This window comes from Salmo salar, chromosome ssa02 (genome assembly GCF_905237065.1).
Source record: "Salmo salar chromosome ssa02, Ssal_v3.1, whole genome shotgun sequence".
Classification (NCBI taxonomy): domain Eukaryota; kingdom Metazoa; phylum Chordata; class Actinopteri; order Salmoniformes; family Salmonidae; genus Salmo; species Salmo salar.
Window position 1 is genome coordinate 37,132,475 of NC_059443.1, and position 18,324 is coordinate 37,150,798.

Genomic DNA, 18,324 nt, shown 5'->3' on the forward strand with positions numbered 1-18,324 from the left:
GATCATGTATGATGTTACCGTTTTGTCTCATATTTAAATTTGTCTAAAGGAAATAAAATACACAATGACTATCCAGTAATTATATAGGGGGTATACTTTACCTTGCCTGGTTAAATAAAAATAAAAAATACGTATATACATATAGTTTAGTCCTGGGACTATGCACATTTGGTTTAAAAACTGTGAGGATCATATTTCATCAAATCATGTCTGTCCTAGAATCAGGTTTGTCCAACAACATTTCGTCCATATGAATTAACGTCATTACATAACACGTTATATATTTAAACGTACAGGTAATTACACAAAAATTGTAAAGTAAATTTTTTTAAACGAAGGTTTTTTAGAAAGAAATTGGTCCAATCCTTATAATACATCGATGAAGTTATTGGCTGAAAGTACAGTCACTAGACAACATTGGACCAATGAGTAATGTTACTGTATAATTTAGCTGTCCAACCACAGGATCAGAATGAAAGAGTGCAGCCCGCCCAGGTTTATCAGCCAGTAGTCTTGCGGATACAACTGTCATTTACAGTGGACATGGGGACGGTACGGTATCGCCAAATATTAGGGAATATGTTTAGCTAACTGTACAAATTAAGTTTTTAAAACAACATATATTTAAAGTTCTCGACAAACATGCCCAAAGAATACTTGTTTTAGTGTTCTTCGAGGTAAGTTATTGCAGTAGAATTCGCCTTTTCAAGATGCAAGATAACGGCGAGATTGCTGCAAAATGAGCTCGAGCAGCATACGAGCTAAAATTAAAGGAAGTTAATCCTGTGTTTTCCAGAAGCGGATATCTTGGGGAAATTTGTTCCTGAAAGTGATACGAAGCAGCAGAATGTCAGTTCCCACCAACTCGCTTCAACAACAGTCCACAGTCAGACGTAGCAATGCAGGGTCCCCCAGTTTTTCCAACAGCTGCCGTTTGCACCCCATCCGTGCTACCGTGCCCTACCAGCTCCTACGCGGGGGCCAGAGCAGCCCGACACGCTCTCTGTCTCTCTCTGTTGGAGGCAACAATGGACAGACAAGTAGCCGCGGGTCATCTCCCCCAAGTGCGAATCTGAATCTTGGAGTAAATTGCACTGGCGCCACGAGACAGGGGCTGTCTCCTGAAAATAGGGTCTCGCACTCACCTGACCGGGGTCCAAACTCACCCGTTTGTAGAGGTAAAATATTGTTATATTATCCACCTACCACATGCTACAATATCGATGTATTCAGGACAAATGCACCATTTTGCTTGCTCTTGGTGATGGTCAAGAGATTGTATGCCTTTTGTATTCTTGTAATAAAGTGTTTGCTATGCATTTTATAGCCTAATTAATTTTTACAATATTGATGGATTAGTGATACTGACTGGGCCCTATTCAGTCACCTTGACACGGAATAGGGCACTAGGTTTCTAAGGTAAGTCAAACACATGATTTGTCTTGTGCTGATTTAGGGAGCATATTAGGTTTTGATTGAATATATGGCCCCAGAGTTTGACAAAAGGGGAAGTAGGCCCATACCAAGGCCTACTACCACAGTACATCACATCGCTAATAAGGAAGCTTATAGTGTCCTCTCTTACACTCCTGCTGCTTATGGACTATTGACAGGAAAAGGGAGGAGATCACTGGCCGCAAGACATGTTTAAGGGTTGTAAGGGGGCCGTAGACAGTGAGAATTGATGTTGGACAAACAGTCAGGTTACAGTGACCTACTCACCTACTCACTTTCAACTGTGTTATGGAGACCCTATGTTATGGAGAATGGAAGTGAGTGGTGTGACATTTCACATCTCTATTGGTTCAGCCTGAGCAGTTGTTCCTTTCAGGTGATAAGGAGATGGAGGGTGGACTGAAGGGGGAGATGGGAGACTAGACCACTCTAAATCCTGTTTCTGAGACAGGCTCTCCTGTCAAATATTGATGTTGCCGCTGGTATTCAGACTGATTATATTTATCTTCCCCAACAACAAAAATTTCACAGCAGTAAAACGCAAGACACACAAAGCATCCAGTTAATGTCTCCATGCCTTTGTGAAGGTGAAATCTCTGAATACAGTTAGCTTTTTCTGTCACAGCTTGGAGACTGCGTCGAACCTGCTGTGTGACTCCAAATCTGCATCCAGGACTATGTTGTACTCACTATGCAACAAGGTATTTTTACTATAATGACCTTCTGCACTTTACGAGGGCAGGTCATGAATCACCATGGTTTAACCAGTGACAGCCATGACACTCCAGCTGTCTTGACGCCCTCCTACATCAGTGGAGTATAATGGCGTCCGCCTTACCTTTCCCCAAGATGGCAGCCTCCTTGTCTTTGAGCTGCATTGCGGTTATTGTGGGGTTGGTAACTCAATGTTCGGGAAAATGACATGACATGCCTTGCATTCCCTGGTCCTCAGAATGAGATGACCTTCGACCCTGAGCAGTGTCCAGTCACATACGTCGTGATGGAGACCCGCTGTTGGATGGCAGTGACCTCCCAGTCGAAGGCTAGTTTGTTTCATGTGATGTCATCTGCTAGCTAGGGGTAGGAGGCGCATTGCATTGCGACATGTAGAATTGGGATACCACTGGGAAGTGCACAGGGATGGAAATGGAAATATGTAGATGTATTGTTCATCTTTCATTGGCAAACGGAAATATGGAGCTATTTTTATTTGACCGTTTCCTCAGAATTGTAGGCTATTTGCAGCAAACACACTGAAGGGAATTTGTGGTTTTATCTTTCGAGGCATCTGACAAATTAAGGTTAAACATTCAAGTGGACAAGACATTGTGTCCTTGTCAGCCATGCAGCTTTGTGATTGGAACATTGGAGAAGTTAACTAGTGGACATCTTCCTTTCAGTCAGTCAGCGTGTTCATTCGCATCACTCATCTCATCTGAGCTAGGTGGTGGGGAAAGGGTTGCAAGGACAACAGGCCAGGGTGAAGGCCATGGAAAAGGGTGACATTCCACCACATGATCTTTAGGTTCACACTATGACATCATCCCCACACCAGGCCTTCCCAATGGTCTCAACAAAGAAACTCCCCCTCCCTGTCAAAGTGCCAGCTGTGCTGAAATGGCCTGCCTCATTGTTGCACGTCCCCAAACTGCAGAGTAAGAGTAAATTGGAAAACAAGCTTGTTGTTAAACCTAGAACCCAGCCCAAAATCTGTCAACTTTGGTAGAAAGTTCACTATTTTTCAAAAGGTTGATTAGAAAATTGTGAAAGGGACCTTGTGCACACTAAAAGCCAGGAAATGATCTGACTTTATTTTGCTCTTGAGAGCCTAAATTTAGCAAAGTGGAGAGACCGTGGAAAATCACTCGGGCTAAATTTTCATGCTGTGTTTGGAGAACTTTGGCTACAACAATATTGATGGAAATCCACTCCCTTTTCCTCAGATAGTTTACCCTAAGTCATTGGGTTTACTTACTTAGCCAACATATTTTGGTTGATATGCTCAGACTTGGCTGATCATCTAGGCCCTAGACCCAGGTGGTGTGTAGTGGTATCGAAAAGGAACACTGCATATGCACTTAGACAAGGAACAGATTGAATGAAGAATGTGTACCCTGGTCACCTCCTTCACCCCCTCAGAAGCTCTTTGATATGGAAAGCAAGGCGCTCTCATTGACTTTCAACAATCACAAAGCATAATACTGCTTACTAGCCTATGCTTTCAACCATTTCCTCCTTCATGTCTCCCTGCTTTGGAAAAACAGGGCATTTCTGTGTTTGGGTCTTTACTGTGAGTTACTGCAGGAGGAATGTTGAGTGAATGCAGGCCATATTGCTGTTAATTGTGGTGTGGTTGTTAATGAGTTCTTATGTGGGTGGTGTGTGTTTAACTACTTTGGCTGAGAGAAGGCAGCTCCCATGACATCAGACCTAGCTTCAACACATCCAGATTAGTTAGACCTAGTATATATCACTGTAGAGCACTGATAGTCAATAAGGTTAGCAATAGAGCCGTTTATGGAAAACAACAAGATGTTCCGGGCCAATTGTTCAGTATGACAGTGTGGGTGTGTCCTATACTGACCCTTGCTCTCCCCTCGCTCCTGTAGGAGAGAGGTCCAAACTGCAGGTGCGTAGCTCCAGTGCTATCCGTCGGACATCTTCCCTGGACGCCATTATGGGGCCGTACCTCACAGGCCAGTGGCCTCGTGACTCCCACGGACCCTACCCTTCCTGCATGAAAGACAAAGCCACACAGGTAACTGTAGGCCAAAGGACCCACAAAAGCACATAATAATTTATTTAAAAGCATATGTTTTCTAAATCAAGTTTCTCTTCAGAAAAACTCGTACTGGGTTTATTTTGACTACAATTTTCCTGGGTAGCAGCCCACACATCAGCACTCACTATTATGGTCAAAGTGATTGGCCGTTCCATGCAGTTTGAGAATGGGCAGATGTTTGTGGTTATGAACCCATATTGAATATGTATGATGATGGCAGGGCCATTGACCATGGTCGCGCTGTCCATCCTAATAGAATCCTTTCATGTGGCTGAATGAGCGCCGCCCAGCCTCATTTACATGGCTTCTTCCCTTTAACCGTTCATTCACCTTGGGGCTCTTTGTTTAGTCTTCTGAAGTGGTGAGTGGGCCTCCAGGTTTAAGTAGCTACATATAGAATCAACGTTCCCCTAATGATGGTGTGGACTGCTTCACTTAAACCACTTCCATTAGGAAAAGCACAAACTCCCCAAGTACAGTCACAGACTAGCTACTTCCTGTTAACAAGATCTCTCCTATTACCCCAAATCGCCTGTAACACTGCAACAGCAAAAAACCTGGGACAGAAAGTCTTTGTTGTAGCACACAATCTAGAGACGGGCTCTTTTCAGAGCTGGAATGTAGTTGTCTGTGGAGGTGAAGTTGTTTGCACCTGTCCCTCAGGCGATGGTTGGGGCGAGGAGAGGAATCCCACTGCTTACCACCTGGCCCTCGTGGCTGGCCCGTCTGCCTTTGTGTGGGAGTGAGGAGCAGAGGGCCATACATATGCTAATCACTGTTCTGGGATAGATCTGTCTGCCCCAGGCCCTGTGGTTACAGAACACAGAGAATGTCTGTATGAAGATTAAACAGACACACACACAGACACACACACACACACAGGCATACCTACAAGCACACACAGACAGACAGACAGACAGACAGACAGACAGACAGACAGACAGACAGACAGACAGACAGACAGACAGACAGACAGACAGACAGACAGACAGAATGCATTGATTTAGTCTGGTGTGCGCCACACACACACACACACACACACACACACACACACACACACACACACACACACACACACACCAGACTAAAGACTGTCTTAATCTTTAGAATTGTTTTACACAGGCAGGATGTGGACAGTCTATTATCGATGACTATCAACTCGGCATGTTTTACTTATGAGTCGTTTAAAATCAGCAGTTATGCATTACTGCGATTTCCTTGTTCTTCAAGAAGCTTGAATCCATAATGAGCGTTTAGTCAAAGATATTTATCTATTCTCGAAAAATTGTTCCTCATGTTTTAGACGTGCAAGATAATCTGTAGATGAGAAGACCAACAAGGTCACAGAACCAGAACGTAATGCCCTCATCAACTCAAATCAGACCAAATGATAGCTGTGGCATTCTATACTCTTACCTCAGCATGTAAACTAAACAAACCAACTTCAATTCCATTGTAAATCCATTGACGTTTAGTATCCCTGCTGGGAAATCAAATAGGATTTTAAGTGGGGTGAGAGTCATTTAACATGAGCTGTAGACTATGTGAAAGTAAAGTACCCTACCTTTATCTCACCAGAGCATTATCTGGCACGGCACCTGGCAAACAACCCCACAAAACACACAAGACAGGCCGGGAAGGGCAAAAACTAAGTCGATAAAAGAGGCTTGAGGTACACAAAGCTGGGAGCTCTGTGAACAGACACTTCATTTGTTATAAAAAATAAACATTTTAAATTGTTCTTACAATGATGATGGCGATAAGTAGCCTATGGTGTAAGCATTGCTATGTTCTTGTACCCTTCTAACTATTTGCTGAAGGGTAGGCTTTAGTAGTACTGGAGAACTAGGCTACAAGTTAATAATACCCATATTACTTAACATCTCAATATAACTTTTTGCAAAGTTTGCACTTAGTATTGGAAACTTTCCTTTCACTATTCATTCAGCCCTCAATGTTTGGCTCTGGCATCGAACACCACAGTAATACCATAGCCATGTTCAAAATGTTACTTTAAACGCTAGCACATCTGCCATCCAGCATAGTGGCCTCTTTATTGGCGCACAAACACCCGTTTAAACCGTTTGTCCTTTCTGAAGAGCAATGTGCCAGTAGCCATAATGCATCACTAGTGTTCTTCATGTTGCATATCATAGAGTGGGTCTTTTGTGTAACGTTGTGCGTTATAGAGGATGTTTTGTTTTTCGACAAGGGTCAAACGTACGGCAGTACGAGGACATTGACATTTAAGATGCTTCGCTCTACTGTACTGACCACGACTCCTTGGAGGACCAATGTCACTGTTGATATGCATAATCAAGGGGAAGTGCATCATGGTTGCAAACATGCTTTTGAAACATCCTGTCTCTTTTTTTGCATGTATTTTACATAAGTTAACCGTTCTGCTATTTATGTAAAGGTTGCATTCTTGTAGACACTAGAGTACTTTTCTCTATCTGCTGTAGTGGAGAAAGAGCAGCCATTTCCCACAGACTTACCAGCTAGTAGTTAGTATCTAGTATGTCAGTCACCAGCCACAAAGTAGCCTTTGGCAGTCTGTCCTAATGTGGATTGTCATTAAAACTGTAAGGATACAACTTTAAGTAGTAGCTATCACACATATTATTACTGTTTTGTGCCTGCATCCTTCTTTATCCCGCAAAGACAATTTTTGACTCGTTTGATTGTTTCCAGATGTGTGCATCTCTGGCGAAGGCACAGGGGTGATGATTGATTTCACCCACCTCTCCCTCGTCTGTTCATCTCAATGAATTCCGGAGTCTTGTCTCAGTCCTGAATTCCATACAAATGATGGGGATTGATGTGGGTGTATTTGTTTATCCACTGCTTAGAGTATGCATATTTATATATCTGTGTGTGTGTGTGTGTGTGTGTGTGTGTGTGTGTGTGTGTGTGTGTGTGTGTGTGTGTGTGTGTGTGTGTGTGTGTGTGTGTGTGTGTGTGTGTTTCAGACTCCTGGTCTGTGGATAGAGGAGGCTGGAGGGGAGCAGGGAAGCCCACACCAGCGGTCAGCCTCCTGGGGCAGTGCAGACCATCTGAAAGAGGTAGGTGCCAGACTCAACCTTCCTAGCATATGTAGCCTAGCCTACACACTCTCTGCATGACCTATGTCCCTAGCCAAAACAACTGTACGGAGCGCTATCCTATTATTTGTAATCCAATACTGTAACCGATGTCAACACCATAACTCTCTGAGGAGTTTAATGTTAGACCAGAATAGCTGGTGTGTCACAAAACATCCAGCAAGAGTTGTATTGTTGACATTATTGGAGCTGCACTGTATGTGCATCATTTTTTTTGTCAGGGCTTTGAGGTTCAGCCATTACTTGAAATGTGTTTTATTTGTCAGGATATGAGGTTCAGTTAAATATTATTCTCCTGAAGGTCGGTTTCTGTGCGCGTAGCCTGGCTGAATTAGTGGCTAGTTGGAGACCACATTGAGCTATTAGTTCTCTAGCTCTTCCAGACCACAGTCTTTATTTAACCTTCCTTTCCCTCTGTAGTCTAGTCCGTGGCATCTCTGCAGGGTGTAACAGCCATATCATTTCCCTCTCAGCTTGGCCCTGTTGATACTCCAGTGACAAGGATGAGCCTTATCTATCTCCATAAAGGCCTAGTCATCCTACAAACAACACATATATAAGCTTTTTCCAGTCTGCTGGCTTTTGCTCAAGAGCAATACAGCAAAACAATGTTATTGAGGCTTTTGAAGTGGGCTGACTTACATAAGATAGGCCTGTTGTTAGATGAGCAATAAACACTAAAGGGATGGAATGTTCTCTCACTGTGTTGAGATGTTTCTTTTTGTTCTTGACATGATTATGATGATATGCTACTGTACTGTATGTACATGTAGTAACATATAGCAACATATATATATATGTTTCTAAAGATACTAATAATCTAAGATTATCTAAGTCGCCCGTTGTAGCATATAAAAGTAGCAATAGGTACATTTGGATTTGACATGTAGTCTTTCATACATATTTTAGCTGACCCAGTCATATATAGCCAAAGGACAAATCTTCCCACCCAACGGTGAGTGGTACTATACAGTAGAGATGGGGGGAGGGGGAAGCAATACAGTAAGAAGGGATATTAAAATCTTACTCTACAAGGTCTGGATTTTTCTGTTCTACCTGATAATGAATTGCACCCATCTGATGTCCCAGGTCTAAATCAGTCCCTGATTAGAGGGGAACAGAAAAACACAGTGGAACAGGTTTCCAGGTCCAGAGTTGAGTTTCAAGGCAGTAGAGTATCGCAGCATTGTTTTTGTCGATTTTATATCGATACCGTTGACTCGAAGTATTGATTAAAAACTCTGGTATTTACCATCCTATAGCTAGTTCTTCATCTTTTTAATTGTTTTTAATGGTGAGCCAACATGTTTTGAGCACTTTTACCTCCAAAACTCATTTTGTCATGGTTTTCTCTTATCCGTCTGCAGCAGACATATAGTGAGCAATATGTTTGGAACCAATTTTTCATTTTTTATCATCGCAATAAAATCGCAGTATCCAATCGCAATACATATAGAATCACAATACATATCGTATCGCTCACCTAAGTATTGTGATAATATCATATTGTGAGGTCCAGCCCTTTAATACACGGAGTTTTACACTGCCCTGTTTGTTCTCATCTTCAGAAACCTCATATGGATTGCCTTGGCTCTATTGCCTCCTATTAGGTACTCTCAAAGCAAGTCAATCCAGACGAACCACACTGTACCCTCTGTGGATGACATGGTACTGTTAAAAAATAACCTATATGGATGACATGGTACTGTTCTATAATAACCTCTGTGGATGACATGGTACTGTTCTATAATAACCTCTATGGATGACATGGAACTGTTCTATAATAACCTATATGGATGACATGGTACTGTTCTATAATAACCTATATGGATGACATGGTACTGTTCTATAATAACCTCTGTGGATGACATGGTACTGTTCTATAATAACCTATATGGATGACATGGTACTGTTCTATAATAACCTATATGGATGACATGGTACTGTTCTATAATAACCTATGTGGATGACATGGTACTGTTCTATAATAACCTATATGGATGACATGGTACTGTTCTATAATAACCTATGTGGATGACATGGTACTGTTCTATAATAACCTCTGTGGATGACATGGTACTGTTCTATAATAACCTCTATGGATGACATGGTACTGTTCTATAATAACCTATATGGATGACATGGTACTGTACTATAATAACCTATATGGATGACATGGTACTGTTCTATAATAACCTCTATGGATGACATGGTACTGTTCTATAATAACCTATATGGATGACATGGTACTGTTCTATAATAACCTATATGGATGACATGGTACTGTACTATAATAACCTATATGGATGACATGGTACTGTTCTATAATAACCTCTATGGATGACATGGTACTGTTCTATAATAACCTCTATGGATGACATGGTACTGTTCTATAATAACCTATATGGATGACATGGTACTGTTCTATAATAACCTATATGGATGACATGGTACTGTTCTATAATAACCTATATGGATGACATGGTACTGTTCTATAATAACCTCTATGGATGACATGGTACTGTTCTATAATAACCTCTATGGATGACATGGTACTGTTCTATAATAACCTATATGGATGACATGGTACTGTTCTATAATAACCTCTGTGGATGACATGGTACTGTTCTATAATAACCTATATGGATGACATGGTACTGTTCTATAATAACCTATATGGATGACATGGTACTGTTCTATAATAACCTATATGGATGACATGGTACTGTTCTATAATAACCTATATGGATGACATGGTACTGTTCTATAATAACCTATATGGATGACATGGTACTGTTCTATAATAACCTATATGGATGACATGGTACTGTTCTATAATAACCTCTATCGATGACTTGCAGGGAAGGGCATCCTATAGAGTAGACATACCCTTTCTGTGTACTGTATAGCCAGGATTATAAGATCAGCATTAAAAGACCTCGCCTTAGTCTGCATTATACAACTGATTATGTTATGATTATATAACCAGTACAGAAACATAATAACCTTTTGACTTCACTTATGTTTGACCGTAGCTATATCCATAAAAGCCCTCTCTTTACAGATTCTTTTCAAATTCATTCTGAATCTGTGGACATATCACTCTGAATGCTGGAGAAATGTTGTTCTGAGGAAAACAACACAAAACAATGGAAATCCGAGGAAGCTTAGCGTCGTGGCACACCTTCCACATCGTGCATTATTTTCCGTTGAATGCATTGCTCCTCGTTGATTATCCCTTATGTATTGCTTTGTGCCTTTTCTAAATGCATATTCTATTGAATTACACCTCAAATATAGCTTGGTGGTCCAGTCTATGTGTGCTTTAGCCAACTCCTCTCTGCCATATATGGCATGAAACAATAGAAGTGTTGGCTACACAGCACATGCAGTATGGGACCACCAGGCTACCTTTAATGTCCATTGAGAACCATTCATTTTCTCTGAGGTAAACCCCCTGTCTTTCTCCAGCAGATTGCTAAACTCAGGCTGCAGCTCCAGCGCAGTAAACAGGTCAGCCGCCAGAGCAAAGACAGAGATCAGCAGCTGGGACTACACACCAGCACCACATGCCATCCCCAGGTGAGTTCTACCCTACTGCTGCCTCCCTGTGTCTGCCACCCAGATCACAGGGCATGGTAGCATGGAACTAGTATGGTGTCTGCCCCAATGCTATATTCACAGTGGGAGTGTCACTGTACCATGTACAACCTGAAATAAATGCAGTACTTATTATGGATAATACTTGATTGTAAATGTATAGACTAGGGTTTTGGTAGCCTGGGTGCCAGGCTGTTTCTGCTTCAGGCAACATGTCCTTCCAAAACAACAACGTGGCTTTGCTGTAATGCAGAATTGTTCAAGCACAATTCAGGCAATTGTTCAGGCATGTTTCCTGTCATATGAATGTGGTCAGACCACTTATTATATATAAGAGCCATATTTGATTTAAAGAGCTCTAGTTCACGAGTCCCTATTCTGACCAGAGACAGATGAGGAAGAGGAGGAGACGTGTCTGGGCATGCCCAGTTCCCAGTACTCTCTGTGTTTGTGGTTCATTCATTAACGGATACTGAGCAACTGTAAACAAAGCACTGGGGAAAAGAACATAAACTAACTTTGACATGGTATGACTTTCACCTGTGGTAGATCACAGTCACAGCCTATATTATTGTTGCCCTCACTTTAATGTCATTTCACTTCAAATTTAACCTCACATAAATCACATTCTATAGCGATACCATACACTGAAATACTGGGGAGAGCATACAATTGACAAGATGTCTGTTTAAAATGATCATAGAAAAGCTACAAAACATTTCCACCACCTAAGAAAATATAACCCTTGGTTTGCCATGTTTTCCAGAATAAGGTGGTTTCCAAAGCCCTGTCGAACATCCCAGTGCCAAAGTCCCTCATATCGAGAGTGCCTAGCAGCGTGGAGGGCATCAACCACGAGCTGGAGAATGTGTTCATCCGAGAGGACTGGAAGCAGGGAATACAGGTGGGCACACACACTATATTCTCACTCACACTGATTTAAATTGCTGAAAGTTGAGTAGAGCTGTAAATTGTGTGTGAAGTAGGGCAGTAAACCTTGACAGGTTAGTGAAATGGCTCTACCTGAAGTGCGTGCATGAGTGCCCACACTCTCTCACACACACACACACACACACACACACACACACACACACACACACACACACACACACACACACACACACACACACACACACACACATATATTGATGACCTGCAGCGCAGCAAGTCTTCTTCTGCTCAGAATCAGCTGTACTCTACAGCACAAGGAGAAGGGCTCTGAACATTTTAATTCAGTATCATACATTATCATCTGCGCTGGTATTCACTTTTCTGCTTGTCATTCAAATACGTCCACACGTACTGGAGTTTACATGCAGTGTGATAATACTGAAATGAACTGAATGCATTGAATTGACTTATGTATGATGATCAATAACAACTGTGAATTATATAGTGCCCTGCTGTGGTTCTTGCACCCCTCTCATCCCTTCATCCTTTCCCTCCATCTCCACCTCTGACCTCTCAGGCTTTGGACGTGTTGGACGGCCGCCGTGCCCCGTTTCAGCCTCATCGCTACGGCAATGGTGGTGACACACGCGACACGGACACCCAGGCCCCCTCTAGTGGCGGTTCCAGCCCCTGGCCCTTCACCCCTGACCCCCTCCACTCCCCAGAAGGCAGCCCCTGCTCTACAGAAGAGCTTGACAAAGGTACTCCATTCAGATTTATTTTCTGGCTTGCATGATCTATTACTGTAGTTCAATGCACACATTCAACAGTCTCCAGCCATTGCATGTCTCAGGAGCAGAGTATGTGAACATAGTTGAGCGATTGGAAATCCCGCTCACCGCTCCATGTCCTTTCCTACCGCTCCGCAAAAAAAAACCGCTCTACGCTCACAGAAAAACAAAATCCCGCTCCAAGTTCACCTCATTCATCAAAATCACAATTTAATCAACACCCCTCTATTTTTGTGAATAACTGGACCTACCAATTGGTTTTTAAGTATTGAAACCAAACCATAAGGATTTGAATGTTAAACAGCATATAAACACTCTAAATAGGCCAGGAGCCAGACAGGGAGCCTAAGAAGGAACAAATTATTTAGGCTATATTATTTCAATGATTTCAAGGCTATAGCCTACAAAGAAGTACATTGTGAACCATTTGCAAATTCGACACAATAGGCTGGTAGGGACATAAAGCGAGCAGCATTTAAACAACATTTCGTTGTATTAAATCATTATAGTCTATAAATTGCGCATTTAGGCTTTGAATTAAATCCAAATTAAACGAAAAATGACTTGTTAGTGCCTTTGAATACATTTTTAGAAACAGGAGTTTGGCCAGTCTGTGGGTTCAGGCTCATGCGATGGTGCCTGGAGAGCTGGCCAGTCTGTGGGTTCAGGCTCATGCGATGGTGCCTGGAGAGCTGGCCAGTCTGTGGGTTCAGGCTCATGCGATGGTGCCTGGAGAGCTGGCCAGTCTGTAGGTTCAGGCTCATGCGATGGTGCCTGGAGAGCTGGCCAGTCTGTGGGTTCAGGCTCATGCGATGGTGCCTGGAGAGCTGGCCAGTCTGTGGGTTCAGGCTCATGCGATGGTGCCTGGAGAGCTGGCCAGTCTGTAGGTTCAGGCTCATGCGATGGTGCCTGGAGAGCTGGCCAGTCTGTGGGTTCAGGCTCATGCGATGGTGCCTGGAGAGCTGGCCAGTCTGTGGGTTCAGGCTCATGCGATGGTGCCTGGAGAGCTGGCCAGTCTGTGGGTTCAGGCTCATGCGATGGTGCCTGGAGAGCTGGCCAGTCTGTGGGTTCAGGCTCATGCGATGGTGCCTGGAGAGCTGGCCAGTCTGTGGGTTCAGGCTCATGCGATGGTGCCTGGAGAGCTGGCCAGTCTGTGGGTTCAGGCTCATGCGATGGTGCCTGGAGAGCTGGCCAGTCTGTGGGTTCAGGCTCATGCGATGGTGCCTGGAGAGCTGGCCAGTCTGTGGGTTCAGGCTCATGCGATGGTGCCTGGAGAGCTGGCCAGTCTGTGGGTTCAGGCTCATGCGATGGTGCCTGGAGAGCTGGCCAGTCTGTGGGTTCAGGCTCATGCGATGGTGCCTGGAGAGCTGGCCAGTCTGTGGGTTCAGGCTCATGCGATGGTGCCTGGAGAGCTGGCCAGTCTGTAGGTTCAGGCTCATGCGATGGTGCCTGGAGAGCTGGCCAGTCTGTGGGTTCAGGCTCATGCGATGGTGCCTGGAGAGCTGGCCAGTCTGTGGGTTCAGGCTCATGCGATGGTGCCTGGAGAGCTGGCCAGTCTTTGGGTTCAGGCTCATGCGATGGTGCCTGGAGAGCTGGCCAGTCTGTGGGTTCAGGCTCATGCGATGGTGCCTGGAGAGCCGGTCAGCAGCAGAGAATATCCTCTCTGAGCTTGCAGAGCCACTGGGGATGATAAACACCCTTTAGGCCACTCTAACCAGGCTGGGCAGAGATGCAGAGTTGTTTTTTTATTTATTTTTATAGGTAGGCCTAAAGGTTTTAGGCAAAATAACCCAATCAAAACGGAAAGCTCCTTGAACGTTGGAATATGCCAGGCCTATTGGGCCAAAATCACTGATGGCCTATTGTATAGATAATAGAACAAAAATGAACGAAACGTTTAAGAGATCTGATTTTTAGTTTAGAAATACTTTCTATAATGACGCACTTAGTTATCTACCCACCTCATTCCTTTCTTTTAGCATGTGCACGTAGTAAGTACACCATCATACTTTTGGGATAAGTGTCTTTTCAGATTCCACAATCATTGTGGACACTATGTCACCACACTCCCTGTCTTGCTATTGGTCCTCATCTTTGTAAGTCACCTTGATTTAGCACCTGTGTGTTTTATCAGTTTCTTTATGAAAATATTTAGTGAACTCCATGACAGTAGCTAAAGCAAGTGGCTATTAGCAGCACACAAGTAGACTACAAATGCATGCTGGGGCGGGCATGCCCTGAGCTCCTGAAGTGATCTCTACTGGGGCGAAATTGGAGCGGGCGAGATGGCCGACGCTCCAGCCTTTGGGAATCTTGCCCCACGCTCCAATCAAATTGGGCATGCTCCGCTCACATCCTCTGTTCAGGAGTCTAGTGATCAGGATTTCCTTAATGATAAATGGCTCACGCTGTATTAATACTGTGCCGTATTATATGAATCACCTCATTGTCTTCTACAGACAACAGATCTCTAACATTCGTTCTTTTATAGGAACATAAGATCACCACACTGACCTGCTTATATGTTTCATTCTGTTTTCAGACAGCGGCTGCAGCTCTCCCCTTCCCAAGTTTGCCACCTCTCCCAAACCCAACAACAGCTACATGTTCAAACGGGAGCCTCCGGAGGGGTGTGAGAGGGTCAAAGTGTTTGAAGAGATGGTGTAAGTCTTCTTCACTACGTTGAGGGGTATTTCTAATTCGAATGCTTCTCAACTTCATAGTGTTACATGTTTTAGTTTCTTCTTTAAATTGGTCTGATAGTGTATGTCCTTATGCTACTGTACAGATGTAGGATCTTCATTTAGTTCTCCTGCAACCGCACGATCAGATTAAGATTCGACATCTGTAGGACTCTCTCACTGTAGGCGTTTCATACACACACTTTGGTATGTGATGATAAAAAGATGAAGACATTCTCCCTCACTTTTCCTCCCCAGGTCTGGTGTCTCCAGAGGCTTCCCTCTTTTTTCATGCCCAGACAAAAACAAGGTGAACTTCATCCCCAGGGGCTCCGCCTTCTGTCCCGTCAAACTCCTCTGCTCCTCCCACTTCACCACAACCTCGCCCAGCCCTGGTCTCCATGGAAAAGGCAGCACATGGCCCGAGGACGCCATGACACCCAGTAGTTCCACTACTCTGGCCTCCACTAACTGGAGCTCATCTATAGGCACAGACATGGTCAGTAGCTCAGACACAGGCGTAGGCATTGACACAAGCACAGAGAACAGCACAGACAGTCTGAGCCCAGACACAGGCCCTAACACAGATGAACCGACAAGCACAGCAATGGCCCCAGACGGCCTGTCTACAGATCCCTGCTCCACTACACACATCCTTCTTACCAGCTAGTTCTCAGGTACAGTCCAGCTGCTGAGCATTAGCCTGGTCCCATGTCAGTTTGAGCTGTCTCGCTAACTCCTAGGGTCGCAATGACCATAGGTGGCAAAACAGCACAACAGATCTGGGACCAGGCTAGCTGAGAATGCCTCTAGCTGAGTATAGCTCTTTAACACAACATTAGCCAGCAAGGGGGGCCTATCCTTACTAACCTAGCCTTCTCTTATGAAAGGTGTGGCAGGCAACATCCTTCAGAAAGACTTGTTTTCTATTCCAAGGGTAGATTCAATTGTTTCATGTATTGTGTTCTGTAGCAATCAGCTTTATCAAAATCAATTCAAGAAATTGAGAAAAAAATAAGGGAATTTAAAGAAGCAATGGGCAAGAGAAAAACATGTATTTTATTGAATTTTGAAAATGTTTATCTAACCAGCTTATTTAGCTGTTCTGTGTTGCTAGCCAATATTACAGCATGGATAAGCTTTTTAATATAAAATAAAATATCACGCCTGTTTATATTGAAAACTCCATTGGGATGTCCTACAGTTATAATACAATGCTCCACCTTTCCCTGAATGTTTACACTTATTTCAGGTTTCAATCCAGTTTATGTAAACGCATGACAAAAAGCTGAAGAAAGACGATCTGAAAGTGACCAAACAGCCAGCTACAAAGCACAGTGTCCCCACATAGCCTTGTTTCAGGTCCCCTGAATAACCAATGAACTCAGGTCATTTGGAATGTACTACTACTCAAGCATGAACTTTGACGTTGCCTTTTATGGGTCATTCATGACATTACTCCTAAGACATTCCATAGTCTTTTTACAAGTGCTGATTCTAATCTTTCAACACGACATATTAAAGGATTGCCATCGATAGAAATGATAACTTGGTGCACAGGAAATCTGTAAAGATAGTTTCAAGTGCTTAAGAGACATTCCAGAGGTTATTATATTGTAGCTCCAAGATATCAGCAGTATTATCTTTCACAGCCTGTTCAACCTCCCTAGTGATGAAATTGATTAAATATGAGCTATGACATTTAACCAATAAAATTGATCAAAATAAGGCCTAGATTCAATCGGATTAAGCGTTAACCAGCGGTGCTTTGAGTTTTGGCGGTGTCAGTTGTTACTGCGTTGAAGTTGTCAAATCAGTGAGCAGCTGCTCCTCTGATCATTGCCACACCCATCCCTCTGGCGTTAGAAGTTCAAAAAGAGAAAAAGTGTAGGCTGTATAGAAATAATGACGCTCTAATTGAAAATCATTCAACAAAACAATGAGAACTTCTTATCAGCCTAATCGAGGTATAGATTACGTCTCACATTCCAGTGTTCGAACTTGTAAACAAGGCTACATGGGATTTCTTGTAATGCTTCTCCATGCAGCCAATGGCAATGTCCACTTCAGATATAATGCCGCTGTGGGTGTTGGCTGCTGCGCATCTGATAGAATCTAGGCCAAAACATTTTTTTTAAGCATAAAAAAAAAAGAAATGAGCAAATTATACAAAATAGATAAGCAATCAACCAGCACTTATAATTCTGTCAAATTCGGAATTAACATGGAGGCTAACGAGATATTTTCAAAGCACTTAATTCCAGGCGTGATAATAATCACACACAGTACTATATAAAACGTAAAGCATATCAGATACTGTTAAAAAAATACAAAACTATGAGTATCCTAGTGTTTGATTTGACGTTCAGTATGGAGTAAAAAATTTCATCAAACTGTGTACAAGGGCTGCATTCAATCCTTGTCGCGGAAGTACCGCGGGAATTATTGCCTTTACATTTAAATCGAGCTATAACGTGGACCTCCCCCGATACTTCTACGATACGGATTGAATCCATTCCCTAAGTGTATTATGTATCTTCAGTATACATTACGTTAAAACCCCTTGGCAATAATATAACAAAAATTATATGAAAGTATTTTAAAAGTAAAAACAGACAAAACCATTTGCAAAACGAACAAACAAATGCAACACAATCCATTTAAACCTAGATGTATATTTTGTCGGTAAAGATGACCGCTGCTCGACGACTAGTTTGAAGTCATACTAACATATTATTTTCAAAGTTCAGCAAGGCTTGCCATGTTCGGCACTAATATTTCATGCCTGTGTATTTCATGTTTTATATGTAGACCTTGTGTTTTTACAATAAAGTAAGCAATACAAAAAAATCACACTTGATGTTTGTCTATTTTTTAAAGCACTAGCTTCCCATTATTTTAGATGTATTAGAACCCATTTAGCTTATTAAGCCCAGGCTTCCAACAAGACAGGATTTTGGAAGGCTGGCCACACGAGACTAGGCGCTCGATTCAGTACTTATTGCCGAAGTTCAGCGCTA

General features: G+C 42.9%; 1 protein-coding gene across 3 annotated transcripts; it reads left to right on the forward strand.

The window, feature by feature from the left end:
* Positions 1-509: 509 nt before the first annotated feature.
* On the forward strand, positions 510-18,157 carry LOC106582161 (glucocorticoid-induced transcript 1 protein). 3 transcript variants are annotated; one of them, XM_014164974.2, is made up of 9 exons: positions 510-677; positions 797-1,178; positions 4,065-4,213; positions 7,210-7,302; positions 10,813-10,923; positions 11,708-11,845; positions 12,410-12,593; positions 15,166-15,286; positions 15,563-18,157. In XM_014164974.2, the coding sequence occupies exons 2-9, from the start codon at positions 848-850 to the stop codon at positions 15,972-15,974; spliced, it is 1,539 nt and encodes a 512-aa protein (XP_014020449.1). In that variant the 5' UTR covers positions 510-677; positions 797-847; the 3' UTR covers positions 15,975-18,157. The 3 variants fall into 3 exon arrangements, with proteins under 3 accessions (XP_014020449.1, XP_014020442.1, XP_014020456.1); XM_014164967.2 differs by having other exon boundaries at positions 510-1,178; XM_014164981.2 differs by having other exon boundaries at positions 510-1,178; positions 10,816-10,923.
* Positions 18,158-18,324: the final 167 nt, after the last annotated feature.

Bases quoted from the DNA above. Each gene is read 5' to 3' on its own strand.
- LOC106582161 (XM_014164967.2), top strand. From the start codon at position 848: ATGTCAGTTCCCACCAACTCGCTTCAACAACAGTCCACAGTCAGACGT. The intron at 1,179-4,064 runs GTAAAATATTGT...TCGCTCCTGTAG, and splicing joins AAACTCACCCGTTTGTAGAG to GAGAGAGGTCCAAACTGCAG. The intron at 7,303-10,812 runs GTAGGTGCCAGA...GTCTTTCTCCAG, and splicing joins GTGCAGACCATCTGAAAGAG to CAGATTGCTAAACTCAGGCT.